The sequence below is a fragment of the Python bivittatus genome, unplaced genomic scaffold (assembly GCF_059951505.1).
Source record: "Python bivittatus isolate LINGU-HERP-01145 unplaced genomic scaffold, Pbiv_v1 ctg000070_np1212, whole genome shotgun sequence".
Taxonomy (NCBI): Eukaryota; Metazoa; Chordata; class Lepidosauria; order Squamata; family Pythonidae; genus Python; species Python bivittatus.
In genome coordinates, this window is record NW_028277034.1 from 7,273,178 (window position 1) to 7,298,026 (window position 24,849).

The 24,849-nt window shown below is 38.0% G+C and overlaps 1 protein-coding gene across 8 annotated transcripts in view; it reads left to right on the plus strand.

Annotated features, from left to right (window-relative positions):
• SORBS2 (sorbin and SH3 domain containing 2) overlaps nt 1–24,849 on the plus strand; it is a 187,169-nt gene that overhangs the window by 70,168 nt on the left and 92,152 nt on the right. For all 8 annotated transcript variants that reach the window (XM_088131576.1, XM_088131516.1, XM_088131524.1 and 5 more), the window contains exons 4-5: nt 15,256–15,305; nt 23,761–23,787. Coding sequence is in view for 4 of the 8 variants with exons in the window: in XM_088131532.1 (XP_087987658.1) it covers nt 15,296–15,305; nt 23,761–23,787 (37 nt within the window). In the remaining 4 variants the exon portion in view is untranslated. The remainder of the gene's footprint in view (nt 1–15,255; nt 15,306–23,760; nt 23,788–24,849) is intronic.

A 24,849-nucleotide genomic window follows, 5' to 3' on the forward strand; every position in this document is an offset into this window, starting at 1 on the left:
ATGCACTGCTTCATCCCAGGAAGTTGTTGAGAAAACCCTAAAGCTTTTCCCTCAGTTGTTTATATGGTTGTATTACGACATTTAACTACAAATGAGACTCAGTCTAATGAGGAAAGGTTTTAGATGCTGATACTTGTCAGGTTTATTAAAATTTTGTCAAAATACATTTTACAGCACGTGATTTTATTGTTATAAGCCTCTTCAGGAGAAGTTCTATCCTTAGGGGTAGCCTATTTATATTTTAAATATAAGAAATAATTTCTTTTAAAAAAACTTTGAAAATAGTTATGAAACTACTCATTTCAAGCATACTTCCACCTAATGTTCATTTTCTATGCTTTTCATAACTTCATTGCAGATATTTCTAGGACACAAATAACAGATGGGCAAGTATTTCAAGGTTTTGAGAAAATCTGTCACTGCACACCATATAGTTGATAACTACCATTAAGAAATTATAACAAGGTATGAAGACTCTATGAACATCTGGTTTGGGAAGCTGTGTTCAGTACAAAATTATTGTGAAAAACACTGGTGATATAACCAAACTTAAATGTGATATTAAATACAAAAAATCATTAATGAAAAATATTTATTTATTTATTTACACAATTTATTAGCCATTCATCTTACTTTCCCAAGTGACTCTGGGCAGCATACAACAGGGTTAAAAAAAATCAGTCGATGTGATGGAATGGAATTATGAAGGCCACACTCAGGGAGGCAAGCATCCTCTTTCATCTCCAGAGGGACGAGGAAGAGATAAGAGGATGAGGCTGGCACCTCCCTGAGGAATTCACTCTGTTTTCATAGCTACTGTGGGAATGGAGTTTTCAGTCTGGGAAGATTCTTGATAGAGGTTGTAGCTAATAAACATTGCTGAACAGAACTTGCATGGTCTCCTGGAGTTCTTCGGGCTAGGCCTGACAGTCAATAAATAAATTAAAAGGTATAAAAATATATTAAAAAAACAAATTAAAACAGATAATAATAGGTGAAGGGATGTTAAAAATAATGGAGCCATCTCACTAGATCACCTGTCCCCTGGGGTCCCCAAGACTACTGCCACAACCAAGTCTTGAGAGATCTCCGGAAGCTCAGCAGCGATGAGGCCAACCTTACTTCTGGGGGAAGAAGATTCCACAGCATGAGCACCATAGCAGCAAAGTCCTGCCACCTAGAGCCTGCCAAATGTAGCTCCCTAGGCACTGGAATCCATAACATGCCCTCTCTGCCAGATCTGGTAGGACAGGCAGATGAAATTAGGGAGAGGCAGTCCCTCAAGTAACCCGGTTCCATGCTGTGAAGGGCTTTAAAGGTCAACACCAGTACATTGAATTGGACCTGGAAACAAACTGGTAACCAGTGTAACTCGCGAAGCAGAGGTGTGACACGTATTCTACCAGAAGCACACATGACTGCTCATGCCACTGCATTTTGCACCAGCTGAAGCTTTCAGATACTCTTCAAGGGCAGTCCCATGTAGAGTGCATTGCAGCAGTCTAAACGGGAGATTAGCACAGTCTTCAAACAACCAAAACTACCTCTGTACATGGACATCACCAAATGGAAAACACAGAAATCAGATTGACTATATTATTGGTAAAAGGACATGGAAGAGCTCAATTTATAACAGCAAAGATGTGGCCAGGACTGATTGTAGAACATATCACAAATGGCTCATGTGCAAGTTCCAAATTAAGAAACAATTTTGAGCCTATATCACTTTGAAGTGCAGAATGTCATTGATTGGAAATCAGAGGAATTATGGAATGAACTTAAAGAAATTGTTAAAGATGAATGCGAAAAGAGAAAGAAACCAAACTAAATGTCAGAACAAACTGTGGAAATTAATAAGAAGAGAAGCTGAAGCAAGAAAGATAAAGATCTTTGGAAGGAATTTATCAAAGAATTAGCGAGAGTTGTCAGAAGAGACAAGCAGTATTACAATTACATCCTTGACATTGAAGATGGAAACAGACATGGAAGGAAAGTCTTCCAAAAGATGTCTGAACTCAGAAGAAAGTTCCAACCTCAAATTGGTATGTGAAAGATACGAATGCACAAATAGTAACTGATTCAAAGAAGGTCAAACAAAGATGGAAAGAATATACAGAAACTGTGTACAATAGAGATGTCAACATCCACAATACGTTTGAAGATATTTCCTACTTACAAGAACCTCTAATACTGGAAGATGAAGTTAGATCAGCATTTGTGATGGACTGGAATTGTGGGGGCCAGAATCGGGGAGTAAAGAATGCTCTTTCATCTCCTGAAGTGCGGGGAAGAGATAAGCGGATGAGACTGGCACCTCCCTGAGGAATTCACTCTGTCTGAAAAGATTCTTGATAGAGGTTGCAGCTAATAAACCTTGTTGGATTGAATCTGCATGGTCTCCTGGAGTTCCCTGGGCTAAACCTGACATCAATCTTCCCAGACTGAAACCTCAGTTCCCAAAGTCAGCCAGTCAAAACAGAGTGAATTCCTCAGGGAGGTGCCAGCCTCATCCGCTTATCTCTTCCCCGTGCTTTGGGAGATGAAAGAGCATTCTTTACTCCCCGATTCTGGCCCCCACAATTCCAGTCCATCACAGCATTCCAGTCATTACCAAATCAGAAGGCTGCAGAAATTGATGGAAAGTCTATATAAGTATGGCAAGCAACAGAAGAATCAGTAATGGTTCTAACCAAGCTATACCAACAAATCTGGAGAACGACACAGTGGCCAACAAATTGGAAGAAGTCAATCTACATTCCAATACCAAAGAAAAGAGATTTAACAGAGTGTGCAAACTATTGTACAATATTCTTAATGTCCTATATGAGCAAAATAGTGTTTAGGATCATACAAACCAGATTAGAGCCCTACATGGAAAGGGAAATGCCAGATGTTCAAGCTGACTTTAGAGAAGGCTGAGGAACATGAGACATTATTGCTGATGCACACTGGATAATTGGGAAAGCCAAAGAATGCTACGAAGAAGTCAGCATATGCTTCATTGATTATAGAATGCTCTTTGAGAACATGCTTGGAAAAATGGGGATTCCAGAATATTTCATTGTCCTTATGCAATACCTATACACAGATCGAGAAGCCATAGAATGAGCAGAATGTGGCAAAATAAATTGGCTCCAGTTGGCAAAGGAGTAAGACTAGGCTGTATACTCTCCCTTTATTCAACATATATGTAGAATATATACTGAGGGAAATTGGATTGGAAGAATATGAGTGTGGTTTTAAAATTGGAGGAAGAAACATCAATAACCTTGTTACATTGATGACACTACTCTGATAGCTGACACTACTCTGAACTACTCTGATCAGCTGTATTGCACTATGGCAGGGTGGTCCTTGACCTGTGTCTACTCTCCATCGTACAGTGTTGTTACTGAAGTCAGCAGATTTACATTGATTTAATATATACTGGTTTTTAGTTACTAAATGCTGGTGCAATTTCTTCCTAATCACTAATTAATATGTTAACTATAATAAAATGTTTGCAACATTGCCAATCATTAATTTGTTTGAGGCAAAACAGCGAAAGGAAATCTATAAGATTATATAAGAAAAGCAACTTTTCATTGTAAGATGTTTTGGATTGGCACTGGGAAGACCCAAATTCTACTTCATTCTCAGCCATGTGGAAGACTTGGCACCAGTCACTCACTCTCAGCACAATTTACCATGGAAGATTGTGCTTGTAAGAAAAAAAGTCCAAGGATGGAGTACTGTGTAAGCCACCTTAAGTTCCTCTATGGCAGGGAGGATATGAAGCAAACAAATACGTAAATAGTAGATACCTGTAATCCTTCTGAGGCTGAACTCCCAGCAGCTCATCTAGCATTTTGGAGGAATGTTGGAAGTTATAATTTAGCAACATCTGGAGTTCTCCAAGTTTCTTAATCCTATTTTAGAATATCAGTTTAAATTTAACAATTGCCAGCCGTTAAAGGCAAGCAGTTGTTCTAACTGCTTCTAATCATGTGAGATTTTACTGCCTGCCAAGTTTAATTTTTTTGGTCATGTTTACTTTGTCTATTTATAGAGGGCAGAATAGCAGCTATTTTGCTTTATATAGTGACAAAGCTTATAGGACTATATTAGGTATAAAACCAGAAGCCATGTAAAAGAAGGAGAAATATGGAGGAGAAATGAAGTCTGTAACAGTTTAATGGTCATTTTTTCCTCTGATAGAATAAAATTGCAAGCTTTATCAAAATGCCCATTGGACTGATATAAAAATTGTTAAGCACTTACAAACATTTCAGGGCCCAGTTCACACAAATAACCAAGGACAAATTGCCCTGACATGTTATGCCGTTCTAATAATGATGCATGGAACAACTTGTTGCTTTTGATTGCACTTGGATAAGGTTTAGTTCCATCTCCAGGGCATAATATATACGTAAACATTACATGTACAACATTGAGACCATTGTGTTACTGCTTTTAATTTTGTGTGTTCTCAGACAGACATAAGGCTGCTTCGGGCTGGTGTAAACTCCTCCCACAGAAGTTATTAAATGGATGGATTGAAAGTAGATTCTGAGGCTCTGAGAGCAACACACAGCACAATATATACATACTTTTGAGACGTACTTGCTTCCATATGTGAGAGAGAGGCTGGCATGTTTGAGTTACATTTAAAGCAGCATATTATCTGGCCTGACTCTTGTTGTATCAGAGATGAGGTACTTCTACACAAGGGGCAATTCTAAAGTGAAATTTGACTTGGGACCTGGGCAGTCTTTACAAGGACAGAGATGTAATTGTAAAATTAAACTTTTCAGAAATGTAATATTCCACCACTAAAATGTCTAGAGTGAGGTGGATTTCTGAGAACATGACTAAGGACAGTGACACATCCATGCAACGGCTTATATATCTATAAAGTCAGAACTGGAGCCTATCCCAGTTTCAGTCTGCCAGCTAAGTGCTTCCTGTTTCCGTTGCTTGACAGTATTTGGAATAAACAACTCATCTTTTATTCTCATGAACTTTCTCTTGGTAACCACTTGGCACATGTTAGCTTTGCATGTTGAGTAGGGCATCAATATCTAGTCACCAAGGCACTTAGTCCAAGCACTGTGGCATCTTCCAATTTGCCAGGTAACAAAACTCAAACCATAGTACTGAGACTGGCTTTTCTATTTGACACTGGATCCTATTACAGCTTGTACAAAATACATATACATCATACCAGCAATCTTGGGCTTTACAACAGCCCTTGGAAGGGGGTATTAGACAATTAAAATCCACTACAAGGCATTTTGATAGATTGTAGGATCAAAAGACGCTTTGCATCCATTTCATGTTGTAAATCAGAAGTGGATTACCTGCCAGTCCAGGGCTACAGGTGGCCCTTGGAGACCCTCACCAAACACCAGTTCTCCACCATGTTCAGGTGAAAAATGCATAAAAAATGTACTGTGTCACTAAAATAAAGCCATCAACCTCCCTCTATAAATAGGAAGAAAACAGAACGTTTTTATTTATTTTAGAGAGTGTGCGTTTATAATGAGTTCTATGGCTACTTAATTGGTGGCTTTGGGGACATGCCAGACCCTTTTAGAAGACTGGCCTGGATTCTGCAATCCTTTCTTCTGCACAAATAGTCTGAACTTCAGGGTGGTGAGCAAGAAGAAGAAGTAAGGTTGTCTAATTCATTTTGGGCAATGAACACAAGCATGATAGTATGAACAAGCAATTTTATATGAAGCAAATTTCACTCAGGGAATGCAAAGAAAGGTTTTTATTCAACAGTCATTTTCTTTTGATTTAATTTTGAAGCCATAAAAAATTGCACAGCTGTATAATCCTTAATTTGTTGGGCAAACCGAGGATACCAAAGTATCTTGTTTATTATTACTTACCGTCCTGCAAAGGGCTGCCTTTATAGCTATAAAAACATCCCATAAAATGTACACACTAAGCTTGTATGACTTCTTTGATGTCTTTGGTTTGATACTTGCTCCTGGTTTCATTTTCAGAAAAATGTTTTGAATCTCAAGTGGTATGTTTGAGACACATCTTGAGCACTGGGCAACAGTGAGAGGGGGGAGAAATTAAGAGACAGGATTTGCCACTTTAGTACAGAAGGTCAAGGATCAAATTGTTACAGTACCTTTGAGTTGGTCAGATGTTTTTACAACCAATTATAGTGTGCCTTTCAGTGAAAACAAAAGAAGAGCACCAAACCTTTTAAGGGTGACTTTGTTGTGAAATGTTTTAGCTTTTTTACATGTCCACCAAGCATGATAAAATGTCCCTTTGTGTTGTTCACATTTCCAACATACATTCGAAATGCCTTTATACATTCTAGATCATTTCTCTGACATCATGTACCAAACAGTCTTTCCTTGTGGTTTAGAACAAAATGGGAAGGGGACATTCTTTGCAATGATCTCTCATACTTGCGCTTCCATAAAACGTAAACCATGGCTCATTCCAGTGAAGCAGCAAATTAATTTTGAGTCTGGGATCAACATCTCATTTGGTAAAGGTAGGATGGGGTGACAGGCTTGTTTCTCCATTCAACCTGCCTTGGGACTATCAATATATGGTATGTAATTGAATTCCATCAGTGTCTATTTTGAGTTTTGGGGAATTAAATCAAGATGGGCTTTATAAAGTAATGGGGGAAAATAGAACATACAAACTTCCTAACATTGTTTGTTATCACCTCAGGGTTTTACCTTGGCTGCAAATATCCACGGGCCAATCTGATTATTTTAATTTGGCTCAGAGAATCATTTTCATGTTATAAAATGGCTTGCTCCCAAATACTTGGCTTGGCCTGATTCTTTGAGGCTACATTCCAATAATCAAGTTCTTTTCTCCAACTCTCTAGGTTTTTTCCTTTCTTTTCCTGCCACTTCTGTTTTCCTACTCCTGCATTTCCAACTCCAAACCAACAGTTCTTTTTTAATCATACCTTGCACACAAGGTGTTTCTGTGGGACTATTCTTTGCAGTGTTTTGCTGAGCTTTCTGGTGTCAGGGCCACACTTTTTATGGCTATTTTATTTCAGTTTCTTGAGGGCCATTTGCAATAGGGCAATGATACAGTATTGTCACTGGGGGAAACAGGACTGTAGTTTGATCTTTGTAGTGGAGGGAGTCAATAAAATAAGTGAGTTACGCCACCCATATTAAATAAAATTACCTATTTTACTGTATTAAGTAAAAGCACGTATTTATTTTGTATTCACTGAGGGTTGCAATAACTTAGTGGTTTAATGGCAAATAGTCTGCAAAATATAGTTTAGGAGGCATTCTTGGGGGATTCTTACTTGTAATCCCTCCTCCTAGCTCGTTGTAAAGCTTAGACATCTTGTCTTTTACAATCCTGTTGGTCTTATCACTAGCAACTAGAAATCAAAGTTCATCACAGCAAAGGCAGCAATACTCAATAACTGTATACAGAAATACATGAACAAAATCAGATATTTCCTTACAGCAAATCTGCATTAAATGAACAAAGAAGGGGAAGGAGTTCATATCTGTCAGTCTTCTCTGTATTTCACATGTTTAGAAACATCAGATGGCATTCACATGTGAATAAACTGAATGTTGGTTGGATGGATAGACAGATAAATAGATCACAAACAGGTTGCACTTGAAAACTGACTGAATACATGAAAGCTAAGGCCGGTGGATCCAATCTTCATTCAGCACAGATTCATCATCTGCAAAGGACAAGTATTTAATGAAGGGATCGTTTATACAGGTATCTCCTCTATATTCATTTAATTGACAATATAATAACAAAGTTTATTATACATGTTTCCTCCCCCCATCCCTTCTTTTATTTTATTTATTTCGTTAACTTTATTATAGCCACCTGCTTCAACAGACTCTGGGTGGCTTCTTAATACACACCTTTTTCTACTGTGGTGGATTCAGTTAGAATCTGTCCATTTGATGGAGGGGATTTCATTTTCAAAATTCAAAGGAAGGTTTGGAATTTTGGAACAGGACTAAGAATGTCAGAAAAGCTGATCGACCTTTGACCCCTCTGAATGAAACCACCAAAAGTGGTGGGGCAGAGAGTTCTACAGTTTTCAATCCGGTGTTCGTCTCAGCATGGATTGACCATTTTCTGCCATCCCCCACCCCCTTTGCCTGGTTTCATGGGAATGGTAAGATCAGCAAAGTTGGTCTGAACAGTCCCAGGGGAACTTCATTGTTTCAGCATTTTTAACTATGTATCTTCCAAAGCATGCAATGCAGTTATTCCTATGGAGGGTATAACAGATCATGACAGGTCCATCCCTATATAAATGCTCAGCTGAATGCAGTATATTTATTATACTGGGGTCTGAAGGCCACATTCAGTTTTGCAAGATATGATGAAGTCTGTACTCATGCAGTGTCTAGCCAGGTGCTGTATGAATATTTATGTCAACAAATTGAAGCTCTGAGTAAAAATCCTACTGACATCTTTCTGTACAAAGAGTTTTGGCCTCAGAATATCTTTTTAAAGTTTGGTGTGTAGTGTAGCATTTTATACTTTGTTTTCACAGTGCTACTGTTTGTTCAGTTCCCAACTATAAGAACATTTGAAAATGCTGTCTCCTCTGGCAGCAAGTAAAGCTTTCTGGAATTTGCCGCTTTCAGGAGTAATTTGTGGGCTGTTTTGAAAACCAGTGTAATAATCAAAGCCAGTTTATTGAAACTGAACAAAACAACCTGGGGTCACTATAATCTTTGAATCATCCACATAGAATTCTGAGGGGCTAATTGCAAGATGGTTTTATTCAAAACGTCAAGAAGATAAGTTATAAGCCATTCCCTTTATCCCTGCAATTGTCCTTTAATTTATTATTCACCTTGTTGTGCTCAGTGTTTCTATGAAAAGGACCTTTTTCCCAGTGTGATTAGAGTGATTTGATTTTTTTTTATTTAGGTTCAGTTGTATTCTTTGGGTTGCCAGGATTTAAAAAAAAAATAGATGATGTGATTCCCCCCCCCCCTAAAATGTGCAAGAAGTACTGGGACATCATAAGATCAAGTGGTTGAAAGAGTATTTAAGCAGTACTTAAGTATTTAAGTAGTACTTGCAGAGTTGCCATCATCTTACAACTTGAATTTTTGTTGTTCAGTCGTTAAGTCGTGTCCGACTCTTCGTGACCCCATGAACCATATTGCGCCAGGCCTTCCTGTCCTTCACTGCCTCCCTGAGTTTGCTCAGTTTCATGCTCATTGCTTCAGTGATGCTATCTAACCATCTCATCCTCTGCGGTCCTCTTCTCCTTTTGCCTTCAATACAACTTGAATACTGGCTGTAATCTTTAATATCTCCCATTAGAACATTCTTTCATAACTGCCTTTAGATGTTTGATGGACAGTACTGCTATATTATATAAGACCTGGCTTTGGGGGTGGCTAGCACCTTGAAGATGCTCCCATATGTTAACATCTTACTGATCATCAACATCTTGGAAGATATTATTTGCATATGTGTTTGGTTTTATTCTATTTTTACTATATTTTGTATTGTTTTTATTGTATTTTAATTAATATTTATTGTTGTTTTATTGTGAACCGCCCAGAGTCACTTTTTTGTGAGATGGGCGGTAACTGAATTTGAAATATAAATAAAATAAATAAATATTTGTAAGGCACCAACTTAGAGCTGCTGTTCCCACTCATTCTTTCTCCAGATCAGCCATCTCACCTACTCTTCGTCTGCCCTTGTATAGTTCTCTGCTTGGGATACACTTGGCAGACAAAGGTGGAAGGACCACAGTTACTTTTCTTTTTATGGAGAAGGAGATTAAATAACTTTTGACCCAACAAGGTGATGTCTCAAAGAATTCATTTTAGTTGATATTGCATAGTCTCTGGATTTTTTGTAACAGGATGCTTAATTGTATAACTTATCATACAATAATTTATCTTGAAGTGCCCAAGTAACCGTAGCTTGAGACAAACTGGAGCTCCGTACTTCTTTTTGATCTCAATTCCTACTTAAGATAAAAGTGGAAATCTTCACTAGCTATATAACTGTCAGTAGCACTAGCTCAGTATTAGGCACAGTTTTTCGGGCCTCTCTTCTGTATACAAAACCACAGTCACAATAATGTCAGAAATCAAAGGCAGCCTTATGATAGCATGACCCTCTTTCCTTTTCAGTTGCTTATCGTGCTGTGTTTCCTGTTTATATATTTGTATGTGTTTTGAATGCCATGGAGCATCAAGTCCCCAAAAGGAATACCACAGACACTGACAGCTTCTTGGACTAATGTGTTTATAATTTGCTTTCAGTGCATGTTAAGTATCTGGCAGACTCCGTCTGGGGCCTGATTCAGCATTCCTTGTACCCAGAGATTTTAACTACATTGCTTCAGCAGCAGTTAATTCTCACAATGTCAATAGAAAAGCAACTTTGTATTAACTAGATTCAGAATGGCGCATGAGCACTTGAAACAGAATGTGCTTTACACCTTGTAAAGCCACCTACTGGCATTGTGGCCCTTTTTGCAAAAAAAACCCCTCTGCCTTCTATACATTTACACCCAATATTGTGTATTAATTACCTCATTTAAAGAAGCACTAATTTGTAAAACTGTGTGGGGTTCTAGCAACAAAAAACCAAGATCCAAATCATGGTAGCATGAGGAATATACAAAAACCAATTAAAAATTTTAGTGTGTATAAGAATAACAACTGTCCATTATTCTTGAATTTACTTCATGAACACACATGCACACACACACACACACACACAAATGAAGTATAAAGCTTTACAGAAAAAGAAGAAAGGGGAAGTTCAAAGACTGATCCAGGCCTCCAAATCTGATAATATTATTACATTTTGAAATATTGGGTTTGCCCACGTGAAGGATGTTGGGTTAAAATCAGAAATCTCCCTCTTTGCCTTCAGATAGGAAACTTTTTATCAGTCCATCTACATATCAGAAAGCTGCACATCTGTTGCTGCTGGAGAGTCACAGGAAGACTTGCCAAATTGGCCCCCTATTATCCCAATAGAAACTGCTAAGCTAATACTGTATTATAACATGGGACAGTGGTCACACACTGGATTTGGTTTTCCTGTCAGAGCGGTGGCTATGTGATCTGCAATTGGGGGAGCTTTTGGTGTCCCTCTTGTCATGGTCAGATCACGCCCTGATTACCATGGGATTCTCTGCCAACACTATCCACTGCAGGGAGGATGGACCCATTAGACTGGTTCCTGCTGGTCTGCTGCACGGTCCATCTGAAGCCTTGGTCACTGCTGGAATCAAAGGGGCAGGTGAGGCTTTGGATTGGATCGCACCTATGTGACCCCTCCTCTCTCAAGGGTCCCATCACTCCCTGTGATTTATGGAGGGGTTGAGGGAGATGAAATGAGAGAAGAGACTCTAGAGCATCGCTGACACTCATCTAAGGATGAACTCAACCAAACATGGGTTAAGGCCTCTATTAAGGCCTACCTTGTGGCAGTAAGGGTGGCAAAGCATCAGTAATACTCATCTCTTATTGCATCCGCAGATTGCCACCCGCAGCCCTATTCCGGATGATATGAGCCCTCTTGGGTAAAGGGGGCCTGGAGAACCTGTTGTAGGGTTGTGCAGAGGAATTTGCTCAGCATCTGTTGGATAAAATCGCTCAGATCTGTTTACAGTTGGATGCTGGCTTTGCTGCAGGTCTGGGGGAGATGCCTAGAGCGGAATCTTGCCTTGTTATCTGTGAATGGTTTGAACCTGTTGGACCTGAGAAAGTGGATAGGGCCCTTAGGACTGTGAGCTCAGCCACCTGCTCCTTGGATCCATGCCCCTCCTGGTTTGCGAAAGCAGCCTAGGGGTATTGTGTGGGCTGGTTCTGGTGGTGGTGAATTCTCTTCTGAGTGAGGGGTTGTTCCTTTGCCTCTTGAGGAGGCTTTGCTTTGCCCCCTCCTCAAGAAGCTGTCTCTGGACCCCATGATACTGGACAATTTTTGTCCAGTATCCAACCTCCCCTTTTGGGGAAAGGTGATTGAGAAGGTGGTTGTACAGCAGCTTCAGAGGACCTTGGATGAAGCGGATTATCTGAATTCTTTTCAGTCAGGGTTCAGACCCGGGTACGGTACAGAAACATTGGTCATGCTTTTGGATGATCTCTGGCATGGGAAGGATGGTGGTTGAGCGGCTTATGATACCATCGACCATGGTATCCTTCTGGATCAACTCAGAGGATTGGGAGTGGGTGGCACGGTGTTGTGCTGATTCACTTCCTTTCTACGGGGTCAGTTTCAGTCAGTGGTGATTGGGAAGGAGAGATCCCACCCTTGGCCCCTGCTGTGTGGGGTGCCACAGGCATCAGTGCTCTCTCTTCCCCTATTTAACATCTACGCGAGACCGCTGGGTGAGCTCATCTGTTGCCATGGGTGAGGTATCATCAGTATGCTGATGATATTCAATTGAACATCTCAGTCCCAGGCAAACTAAGCGATGCTGTGGATGTCCTGTCCCGGTGTCTGGAGGCTGTGAGAGTCTGGATGGGGAACAACAGGCTTCAACTGAACCCTGGCAAGTCTGAGTGGCTTTGAGTTTTGAATCCCTCTGGTTCTAGGACTTTGCCATCTTTGGTACTGGATCGGTCACACTGCCCCAAACAGACCCTGTGCGCAATCTGGGGGTTCTCCTGGACTCACGACTCCTGCTTGATGAGCAGGTGGCAATTGTGGCTAGGAGGGCCTTTGCATAACTCCATATTGCACCCATTCCTGGATCAGGGGGACTTATGGTCACTCATGTCCTGGTCATCTCCCAGTTAGATTACTGCAATGTGCTCTACATGGGGCTGCCCTTGAAGAGTATCCGGAAACTTCAGCTGGTGCAAAATGCAGCAGTGTGAGCAATTATGTATGCTCCTGGTAGAACACACGTTATACCTTTGCTTCGTGAGCTGCATTGGTTACCAGTTTGTTTCTGCTGTGGTGCCTGTGCTATGGAATCTTCTTCCCCTGAGGTGAGGTTGGCCTCTTCACTGTTGAGCTTCCAAAAGTCCCTCAAGACCTGGTTGTGTCAGCAGGCCTGGGGACCCCAGGGGACAGGTGATCTTATGAGGTGACTCCATTATTTTTAACATCCCTTCATCTATTACTTTGTTTCACTTGGGGTTTTTTTATATTTTTCATACTTTTTAATGTATTTATTGCTTGTTTTTTAACCTTGTACATGCCAAGAGCTGCTTGGATAAAGGGAGAAGGGCAGCTAATAAATTAAGTAAATAAATAAATAACTGAAAAATGGGAGAGCCCCAGGAAGAAATAGAATCCCACTTCATCTGTTAAAATCTGGCTGGCCAAAGTTTAGGTGGTTTTGTTCACAGCCATAAACTGCACACTGAAAATATCCCCCAAATGGAATATCTGTATTATGGTCCTCATATTTACAAAAGGAAACAGGTCTGACCCTCTAATTATTGCCAATCAGTTTATAAAATCTTATTAGAAAGCTCTACATCAGATACTTATTTTGTAATTAATGGATTGCATGGAAGAGGAAAGCATGCTTGCTAAGCTCTTCGCTGCGTTTAGGATGGGAAGATCAACCGTGGATCAGTGCTTGGTTTTACAACATCTTATTGAAAAATACCTACCAGTCCCCAGAGGAGCCTGTACATGGCAGTCATTAACTAGAAACAGCTTTTGACTCTGTTTCTAGAGAACCATTATGGGACTAATTGGAGACCTCATCCACTGATTGGCATCTGCTGGCACTTATTTTATTGTTGCACAATAATATATCCAAATAAAATATATTCAAATAAAGTCAGCTTTCTGCTGTGGTGCCTACTTCCAAGGATGTTTAACAATGATGTATTTTAGCCCCTTTCCTATTTAATGTTTGTATCAATGATATGGTATAAAAACTCACAAATCCAGAACATCATTTGCTGGGTTGGGCTGGCAGACTTATTGCCTTACTTTTATAGTCATATGATGCAATGATTATCATATCTTCACCTATTGGACTGAGGAGAGCATTAAGATCAACTTACTCCTAGTGCACTGATAATGATTTGTCTATTAACTATAAAAAATGAAATTTACGGTCTTTTAAAAAGACCCCCTATATATAAACATAGATGGCAAATTAACAGGAATGTTATTGAATAGGTTCAGTCCTTTAAATATCTTGGAATTGTTTTTCATGCTACAGACCCTCAAAGGGTCCAAATTCAAACACTGAAGGAGAAGGTAAAAAGGAGTGTAGCTGCCATCTTAAGATGGGTGGATGGATGGATGGATGGATGGATGGATGGATGGATGGATGGATGGACAAGTGCTCTGTCTGTGACCATAACAATACCTGCTTTAAAAAGAATTTCAAATCATTTAAGTTTAAGGATGTGAATTTGGGCCTGGGCAATCCTAAGCAAGTTTCTGAAGACTACTTTCACTCTCTAATAAGTGTGTCCAAATACAGTGCAGAACAAATGAAAAAAAAGGCGGGGGGGGGAATAATATTGCCTGAAATTTGTCTCCCAGTTTCTACCTGTGTACCCAAGGCCTTCCCCCCCCCCCCATTTAAATTGTTCATTTCTTTCACATTCTTTTTTGTGATTTGGGGCTTAATTTCTGTTAAAAAGTAGGGAAGAGTGCTGGTGTTGTGTTTTTATGTTGCAGACAGCCCCAACTCTCTGCAGCTTCCCTGGCTGACCATGCTTCTGATTTGAAAAAGCCCAATGAAAGAGTTCCCTCATGAAGTCTTCTCTTTACACTGAATCAAAGTGTGAGAAGCTAGGGAGGCTGGAGACCATGAAGAGGAAATTGAACAAGGGAAGAACAGACACCTTCCAGCAGTCTTCAGCCATCCATTGCATCCATGATAATTTCTCTGAAATGTTCTTCCTTCTTGAAAAATGAAGGAAACAGTGGATCTTTTGACTTACCATAAGGAGGCATAGAATAAAGATTGGTCCCAAACACAATATATATTGATATAACACAGATATACCAGTTAGGGCTGTGCATACTTTGAAAATGCATCAGAAGAAACATTTTGGATCTCACACAGGTACAGCACCTCTCTCATTAAAGCAGTAGCTTTTTTTCAGATTTATTCAGAAGCCAGAGAAAAGATGGGATACTTTAATTAAAAGTGGAGACGTGCGGTGTTCTCACTCCAAAATAGTTTTCCCAAATCATTTTTGAAGCATGCACAGCCTGAATGCCATTATTCTTCTTCTGTCTCCCTACTCAAAAGACTTTTATCTCATGTACTATCGATAAATGAACGGATTGTGTTTATTTCTCTAGGCAAACTGAAGACTTCAATAGCAAACCTTCCAGAGTCAAAATGAACACAGGTATGCATTTTCATGGGACAAGAAATAAGCAAATTGTTTTGCAAGTTAAAGCTATTTTGAAGAACTTTAGATAAGTTTTTTGCTTTCTTACATGTGTGCGTATGAACTTTTGGTGTATATCTGTCTAGATGTGCTGGTATGTATAAATATATGCATTAATACATGCATATGTAAATAAGCATCTGCATTTTGTTTCAATATATTTTCAGGTATTTAGTAAAATATATTGGGGCAAAGAGCATATCCATGTAGTCTAACACAGTGGCATAAATCAAGAGGGTTTTTTTTTTAATGGTGAACCATTTACTTTTACAATGATTTAATTGTCGCTTACTTATTTTGTTTTAAATTCACCTACTGGAGTATTTTAAATAACTTTTCATATATAGTGTTTGAGATACATGATATATGTCTTACATTATCTATCGCCTTTTGGAAAACTGTATTTAAAACCTATCGGTATCAGTTTCTGTGATGGCCACCAATGACCAAATACCTCTTTTTGATGCCTATATATCTTTATTCTGGGAAGTGTAAATTCTGTCCTGCAATCTAGGGAATAGTAATACAGTCCAAACAATGTCAAACATAATTTAATAATCTAACCTAGTCATAGAACCATCAAAGAGAACAAATGTTCAGTTATGTGTCTTTCCAAAGAGCTCTTTCAAGAGCCAGATGTCCACCAGCTGCTGGGAGCAAATTTTGATGTGACTGTACAGACTACTACAGGGAGTACATCCAAAAGTCTTGGCCACAACCCACCCCCAAAGCATAGCCCCTTTTGCCCACCCTCTGAATCACATTTAGCAATGGAAAAGTGGAAACAAAATCTGAAATATCTAACCAACTGTATGAAAATAAATATATGGGAGGAAGCAGTCCTTAAGAATTAAGGTTCTTTCTCCTGTCTTTAAAGCAGCCAGATGGGGACATCCTTTTCTATGGCAAAAGATTAGAAAGACTTTAGAGTACAGTAGAGATGAAACCTAGAGATAGCTGATTACCCTCTACTTTAGACCATAACTGCACCCTTTAGTTTTCTAAAGACATTCAATAGAGGTTCACCTCTGTTGAAACAGGATACAACATGGCTGTGAGAGGAAATTTAATAAATATTTCACTAGTAGGCCTTTAAGCAGCCACCTTAAAAAAAACAGCATTCAAGCATTACCCATTTAAAAATCCTGTATCCACACATTTCTCCAAAATCAATTAAAGGTTAATCTATATAATTGAAGGATAGCAACCATCATGTGTTTATAATACAAATTAGTGCAAATCCTGTTGAAGTCTATGACAAGTATTAAGTATATCCATGAATGTCTCCTATAAAAATTAAAGTGACATACTAGCACTTAGGTTGGGCTGGACCCTGCCCATTTCTTAAACTGTTTTTCTTTTCTTTCTTAATTTTGTCTTTAACAAAATTGAGACCCAGTTTGGTCTAGTGGTTAAGGCTCCAGGCTAGAAAGCAGGAGACTGGGAGTTCTAGTCCCACCTTAAGCATGAAAGGTGGCTGGGTGACTTTGGGCCAGTCATTCTCTCTCAGCCCAACTCACCTCACAGGGCTGTGGGGAAAATAGGAGGAAGGAGTATTAGGTATGTTCGCCAACTTATAAAAATAATAAAGGCAGGATAAAAAAAAATCTAAAAAAAATTAAATGTTCCATTTCTCTCCGATTTTTCCATTATATAGATGTACAAGCAATCCAATGACATCCAGATGGTTCGGATTTCAGTACCATTATCTTTTGACATTGACCCAGCAGATGGAAATTGAAATCTAAAACATCTAGATTTCAGCATATGCCAACCTTTACTTGAGACATTGCTCCAGTTTGGGGACTGCTGATTATGAGGCACCTGAACAAGCCTCTAACCACTCATTTAAGGCAGAATGATACAGCCACTTTTCCTATTGCCCAGGATCAAATGTACATAGTGTAAAATATGCAATGTCATGATCGAAGCAAAATTCATGCACAGTTGTATATCCAGATGTCTCAAGTAGGTATATCATAGTCATTTCTCATTGATTGACTCTTTTTTTCATTCATAGTATTTTACAAACACTGTAGGCATCAATAATTTGATTCTAAATAAGTGACATATTTTTATGTGAAACCATGGTAAACTATTCATGCATACTCAAGGAATACTCCAAAAGGGCTAAATGAAAGTGATTCAACTGCAGATCTGAATTCCTCAACCTCAATTTGCAAAAATTGAGAGTTCAGCCCCTTTTTTTGGATCCCAGAACAAAAGTATTTTATTCATAAAGAAGTGTGCATGGCTGCAGCATTGCTTCTTCCATTCAGTAGTAAAACAAAACGCCAAAGGGACTGTAAATGTTGATTTTAAAAATCTCTAGGATGCTACTTGTACAGTGCTTGGCAGAGATAACACACATCCACAATCTACCAGTAAATATTCTCTCGCCAGATGTAAAAAGAATTCTTGTCTTTAACTTTAGTGGGATTAAACAGTTTAAATCTAAATGCATTAATTTAAAATGGATTTAAGTGGATCGGTAGACCAAGCTTTCCACTTACCCAAATTCCTTCTAAGAAGACAACATTTCAAATAATTTATAAAGTGGGCAGACTGTTTATATGCAAACCTTTTTCACACATAGATAATGAAGGGCCCAAAGTTAACTTGCTAAAATGGATCCTTAGTGTCCTTCCATAAATATTTAGGCAAGGATAATATTGTGATAAATGCATCTCATTTTAAAATGATTAAATAAGCCAACTGCTTTATAATAAATGAAAGACATAAATACAAACCTTGTAAAAACAACCACAGTCCTTGGAGAGTGCAAAAATCTATGAGGTTTAACTTTGTCAGTGTTAAATTGTCATCATGCAAAGTTGTTGCCATTCATCTGGTATGTTCTCAAAACACATCAAAATAAGCCTGCATGCTATATGCACTGCTGAATAAACAGTTTGTTTTGAGAGCAGTTCCTAAACTTAGAATAGTATGTATCCTAGAGGCTCAGCTCTACCAGCGTTAGTATTGCAGATTCCACCTACTTTAGATAGAAACCTTACTCTTTCCAGCGATGGATAATCAGAATATTCTGGGCTTTCTTTGATTTTGAAAAAACTTTGCATGCTATCACAGAAACTTTTAATCAACCAAACTGGATTTCCTTTAAATCCAGTAGGCATGCCCCATGCAATTGTCTTCTCTTTATGCACAATTAGGGCTGAGTAATCCAATAATTGGTTTTGCCATGAAGTATATGGGAAGCACAAGAGCCAAATCTTCAAGTACTTGTAAAAATTTGACCATTGCAACTTAAATTCAGAATTTGTGCTCATAATAAAATCGCCTTGTATACAAAATATACAGTTCACCTGTGGTTAGATATCCTGGTACATTCCTTGTGTTTCCCCCAAAAAATGGGCTATATAAGATGATGCACACAAAAGACCCTGGATGAAAGTGTTAGATGGTTTTGAATGTGTATAATGCACCCCAGTATGACGGACATTTTCTAGAATTTTATTCTGCCCTAGAGGGCCACACCAACAAAGAGGGAAGGCCGCTTCTTATACTGGCCTTACAGCACATGAGGTCCCTTGCTATGAATGATACGTTCTTGCATTTCAGGAACATGGAATGGGTTACCTGTTTATTATTATTCATCTAGGGCAGGGCAAAATGCACAAGAACTGATAGACTTTAAAAAATGAAATTAATTTGGAGGGGGAGAAAAGGACCTTAATGTATTATAGCAGCCATCCAGATGTGTTGGACTACTCTGGCAGTTGAATTGTAGTTGTTGTCCAGCATACCTGAAGGATACCAGGTTGGGAAGTTTAAACAATATCATATCACTCAGTATATGCTAAAGTCTGAGTTGGCTGAGGATAATAACATTGCTTGGGTTGGCCTGTTGCTTTGATTTAATTTCCTCACTGGTCTCTTCCTTGGCCCTTTTCTCATTCTTATATTAAGTCATGAAATTTGATTCAAGATCTGTTGGAGTGAGCTCTCCTAGTATTACTCTTAACTTCTTACTTTGGTCATTCTTACTTTGGTGCTTTCCATTAATATTTTCACTTGCTTTTAGGTCTTTTAAAACATATGCCAGCATCTTAATAAACAGCAGGCAGATTGACAGCTATGTCTTTGTATATGTTTAAACATAACATAACATCAAAGCTGATCATCTTCTTCTTTCATTTACTTTTGGGAATAGTAGTTTGGGTGGGGGAGGGGAGTTAATTTCAAGATTTAAAATAAGAAGTTTATAAATGCAAAATCTCCAAGATTCAAAATTATTGCGTGCATAAATCCTATAAATTCTGACTGGGAAAATCCTTTCCCATGGTTTTTCCAATTACAGCCAGAACTTTCTGCCACATTTGTTTCTGTTAAGTAGTTAATAATCCCTAGTGAGAAATTTCATTGCCCTTTCTGAAGAACTAAAAGGGCATTTGCTCACAACCAAATTCTAGCATTCTCCACATCCCTCATAAACTACTATAAATCAGGAATAGTTACAGCCCCAGACTCTTTCTGAAGAACTTGCAGCATCCTAGAGTCATGACTGCTGAAAATCAATATTGTGGTTTCTCACCATTTTAGGCAGAGACTGTCGTGTTTCTAAAATAGGCTTAAGGTGTTTTGTTTTTTTAAGAGAAAACCTAAACTTGTTTCCAAAAATCCAGGAAAAAAAAAATAAAAAGCAGCTATACCCATTTTGCGTTGTTGTCCCCTACAATTCTTCTATCAACAAATATTAAGGGTGGCCCTGAGCCACCAAAAGGCTACTTGCTATGCAGTACTATAAATTAATGTTAAACTTTTTTTTTTAATCTTTCTAATGGAGCTGGAAGATAGTTAGATGAAAGTAAAAAGTTACTTGTCCATGCACATCTGCCTTCTAGTAAATAATTCAGGCTATCATTTTAATAATCTGTATCAAAATATTCCATGGATGGCCACACACTACCTCCTACTTCTGCGTTATGATTAGTTCCTTACTTCAATGTGTCAGTTTTAATCCTGCCTTTTAGTCTTTTTTTGTGGTGAGTTAGGTACACCCAACTGATTTTTCAAATACTGGAAAGCACACGCTAAATCTCTTTGGCTGGTGTATTCTTTGGAATGGCAGTATTAATTAACAACAGCTTCCTCAACCTTTTGGTACGTATGTACAAATATCTAAGGATCAACAACAAATTCTAACTGCATGGATTTATGTCCACATTTACATATCTCAATAATCCTCACTGTGTACGTCGCATGTGCTTGCGTTCTACGTTGTGGGCTTGTGCCTGTGTCCTTTTCTGCTTTCAGATAGTGGTGGGTGTGCTCGCAAACGTGCTGCCATGTCTGTCAAATTAACAGCGGTGAAGAGAGTTCAGAGTTCTCCAAACCTATTGACTGCAGGTATAGCTGTTAACCATGGAATGCCACACTTCAGTGTCGTTGTGTTGTTTTTTATATGTTGTGCGTTAGAACTGAATATTAGAACTGGTAACCACAGATCCTCACAATTGTTATTGTGATGAGTCTGTCATTCCATCACTGTTCAGTGTTTCTCTTCTAATTATTAGAATTAAGCAGTGTGCTATACAGGACATTCCAGTTGTTTGTGTCAGGGGTAGGTAACCCTGATATCCTTTAGATATTTTAGAATTAGCCCCCACCAGCATATACTGTGGCAAAGAATTGTGACATTTGTATTGCAAACATATGGAGACATCACATATCAGATAGATATCAGTGGTCTAGGAAATGTAGTATAGAAATAAAAAGGAAGCACAGATGTTTTAATGTGGTCCTAAACGTAGTACTAGACCTTACAGACATTCCAAACATTTATATGAAATAATAGACTTTGAACACATGAGAAGCTGTTGCACACACTGTCCACCCATTTAAACTATAAAAAGGAATTCCAGATTAACATACTTTATTCATAGGTAGGCTATTATTTAGAAAATGAATGTTAGCCAGAGATAAAAGTACAAATGTTCAGGATCAACATGACATTTGATTACATTTAAATTAAAATTAGATGTAATTAATACAGGGAATCCTTGTTTGGCAATCACAATTGGGACTGGCAACTCGGTCATTAAGCAAAGCAGTTTCTAAGTGAAACTGCGACTGTGCTTACAATCTTACTTCAGCTTTCCTTCGCTTTACAGGCCTGCGAAGGTTGTAAATCCGAGGACTGATCACAAAGTTACTTTTTCATCACCATCATAACAAATGGTCACTGTTTCAGGCAGTCGCTAAACAAGGACTACTTGTATTAAAGAAAATTAATTGAATTCAGTTAACATCAATTATTCCATTATAGATAATGTTTCCATATATTCAATTCAATTCCACTGCAACTTTGGGAGGGTCTGTAGGCTGCACACATGCTATTTTGAGGGATCATGTGAGGTTGCACATTTCTGATGTAGAGGCTTCAACAGAAGCAATCCAGGCAATGATACTTGCTTATCATGCTGAACCATTGATTGAACTTTAATTCCGCTTAGCCTCAGGCATTTTTAAGGAATTATGTGAGCAGAGTCTACAATTAGGCCTCAGTGAGAGTCTTCAGCTCAAATGTTCAGGAAAGAAGAGGAATACTTACCCATTCCAGGATACAATATTGCCAGTGACAATAGAAGAACAAGGGCACTGTAATAGTTTGAAGAATAAACTGGTTTAAGAACAACTGTACAAAATTAGTAGCATGCCCCCAAAAGTTTGTGTGTTGAAGTAAAATACTGTCTTTACTTTTTCTATTTTGTGATTGTATTTGCTCAACTAGATGGACACTGTTTACAATTCCCTATTGAAAAGGAGTAGAAGACACTCAGTAGTGCAAGACTAGGAAGTAGCTTTCAGGCTTCGACAATTTCACCAAACTGAAAGCAGTGGAACATTTGTCATTTTCTGAGTGCCCTTTAGAACATTGGATTGAAAGGTTTTCCCTTTGGCTATTAGAAATCATAAACTAGATTTCAGATATTAGCAGCTTTTAGCAATTACCTTCAACCCTTAGCTAAATGTTGTCACAGACACTGTCAACATAGAAAAATGAAGCTCTTTGCTTTAAAAAAATTATGATAGCAAAATGGCAAAAGCCATGTGTTTCTTAAAAGTGTCAAGTCATTTTGTCACCAACATTCAAAAACAATTCTGAGTTAAATGCTTTTTTAAACAAATGCGTTTGATAGTAGCCCAGGGAATTGAATCAGATGAATTATTTCAGATGAATTATATCAGAAGAAGAATTATAACTCTGAGTATAATTGAATGGAGCCACAGGTATTGACTCAGTGTTTTTGTAGTCTCCTGAGCAGTGGGTAGGTAGCAGAAGGGAAGAGTAATTTCAGATAATCCATGCATACTTCATGGTTATTTTTTAAGCAGGGAATTTGCAAAGAGTAAATGCATTTAAGCATTGAGAAAACACTCTTGTTTTCAGTATATAAAATTGACTGTTCAGCTGCTTTAGAGAAGTTAACGTCTACAGCCATTATGGCTCCTTTTAAATTAATTATCAAATTATCTGTAAAGTGTTTTAATATATCTTTCACATAATTAAGGAATTAATTTTAAAATTAAAATTAATTAATTAAACACAGTTTTAAAATAGTTTCTACAGAGAAAGACATCACAGATTAACTGTGATCTTGCCAAAATATGGTCAATAAAAGTGAAAAGAGCTTCCAGAGCAGCATGGCTGGCTGGGGAATTCTGGGAGTTGAAATCCACACATCTTAAAGTTGCCGAGGCTGAGAAACAGTGTTCTGGAGGCTCTGGATCAGTGTTTTTCAACCTCAGCAACTTTAAAGTATATGGACTTCAGCTCCTAGAATTCCCTGGCTGGAAGGTTGTTGAGGTTTGTTCCAGATCGTTTATTCTTCATTTTTCATGAGTCTCCCCTCAAAACATTGCTGGTTCTCATGTATTTAATATTAAATGTTTTTAGCAATTTGTAATTGCCAGAGAGTTTTGGTTTTGAAATAGAAGTATTATAAATATTAGCTGTTTCATATAGTAGTAGACAGACATTAATATTATATTACTCTTGCCACCATAGAGGTGGTAAACCGTGGTTTATGGCTCAGTATTGTATCTGAATTAATACTGATTCAGAGAACACTTAGTCACAAATGGTTTAGGATGATGTGTATGAACCAAGTTGTTGAACTCTTATAAATAAAAGAGAGTTTGGACCAAGCAAAAGTTAAAACTATTTAAAAAAACCCTTGTTCTATGCTGCTTATTTTCATGTACATCCCACTGAGTTCATGACGATTGTTCCCAAAGTAGATGTTTTAAATGCTAATCTTTAAAAATCTCATTAAATTCAAAGAGTGTATGTTTGGTAAGTAAATTTCCTTGAATTTCAGAGACTAAAACAAGTTGTAAGAATACTAATCAAACCTCATATATTAACTTCAATGTTTACTTTTTCTAGGACTTGATTCCCATTCACCAGATTCAGGTAATTTTTTTTAAAAAATTATAGTATTGCATGTGTTTGTATAGCATCCATGACAAAATGTGTGTCGTGACATTTCATTGAAACCTCATGACTTACATTCTTCTGTCCAATGTCAGGACATAAGTACAAAAGTCCAGGGTTCATGTTGTCACAATACACGTTTTCATTTTTGCATCATTACAGAGTTTGTACTGTATGCTGGTGTGTATATGGAATAAGCAAGACATACTTTTATCTAATGCTGTTTTCCTATATGAATCTTACTAAATTTGAGACTGATCTTACCCTGGACTAGAAACTTTGTGAATGTGTGACCTAAAAGCATTTTATTTAATATTACTGAATCTTTTTCTTCTAATTCTGAGTGATTTGCTTAGATTCAGTCAACTCATCAAGGAAAACCCTACATTACATAACACATTGATCCACAAAATTTGCTGACCACATTTTAGTCTAATATATTGGGTCAACTCAGTTGGTGTGGCTAATTTTACAGTTCATTACAGACCCAGAAGATTGGATTCATTGACTAAATTAACTTGGGTAAATTAACACTGGACCAAAATGTCATGTGAATGCAGCCATCAGTTTCAACAGATAATTCTTGATATGTTTTTGTTATTAGAAAATGGCATAAAACCAAAAAAAAGTTGCTTATAGGAAGTAACTGTTTTATCATTAGCAAAAGTTCTTGGAAAATTCCTTATAATTAAAGATACAGACTTTTAAAATATGTGACTGCAGTTTGCTTTTACAATTGTCCTTGCCATCTAGACGAATCAGTGCATTTACATTTGGGGTTTCTGTACTTTTTGTCTTCTTCAAGTCAGTTTTTCCTAAATATCTGATAATGTGACATATTTAGATGCATACTTTATTCTTATACCCCCACCCACCACAAAGAGAGATTTAAATATAATAATAAAAGCTATCAAATAATTGTTACATAAGGTCAATTGTCCAACTTCAGTCAGTTACCAACAGAAAAGCAGGCCCTTTAGTCTTTGAGGGCTCCATCACACCAGATCAACTATTGCACACATTCCCCTATCTTTATGTTGG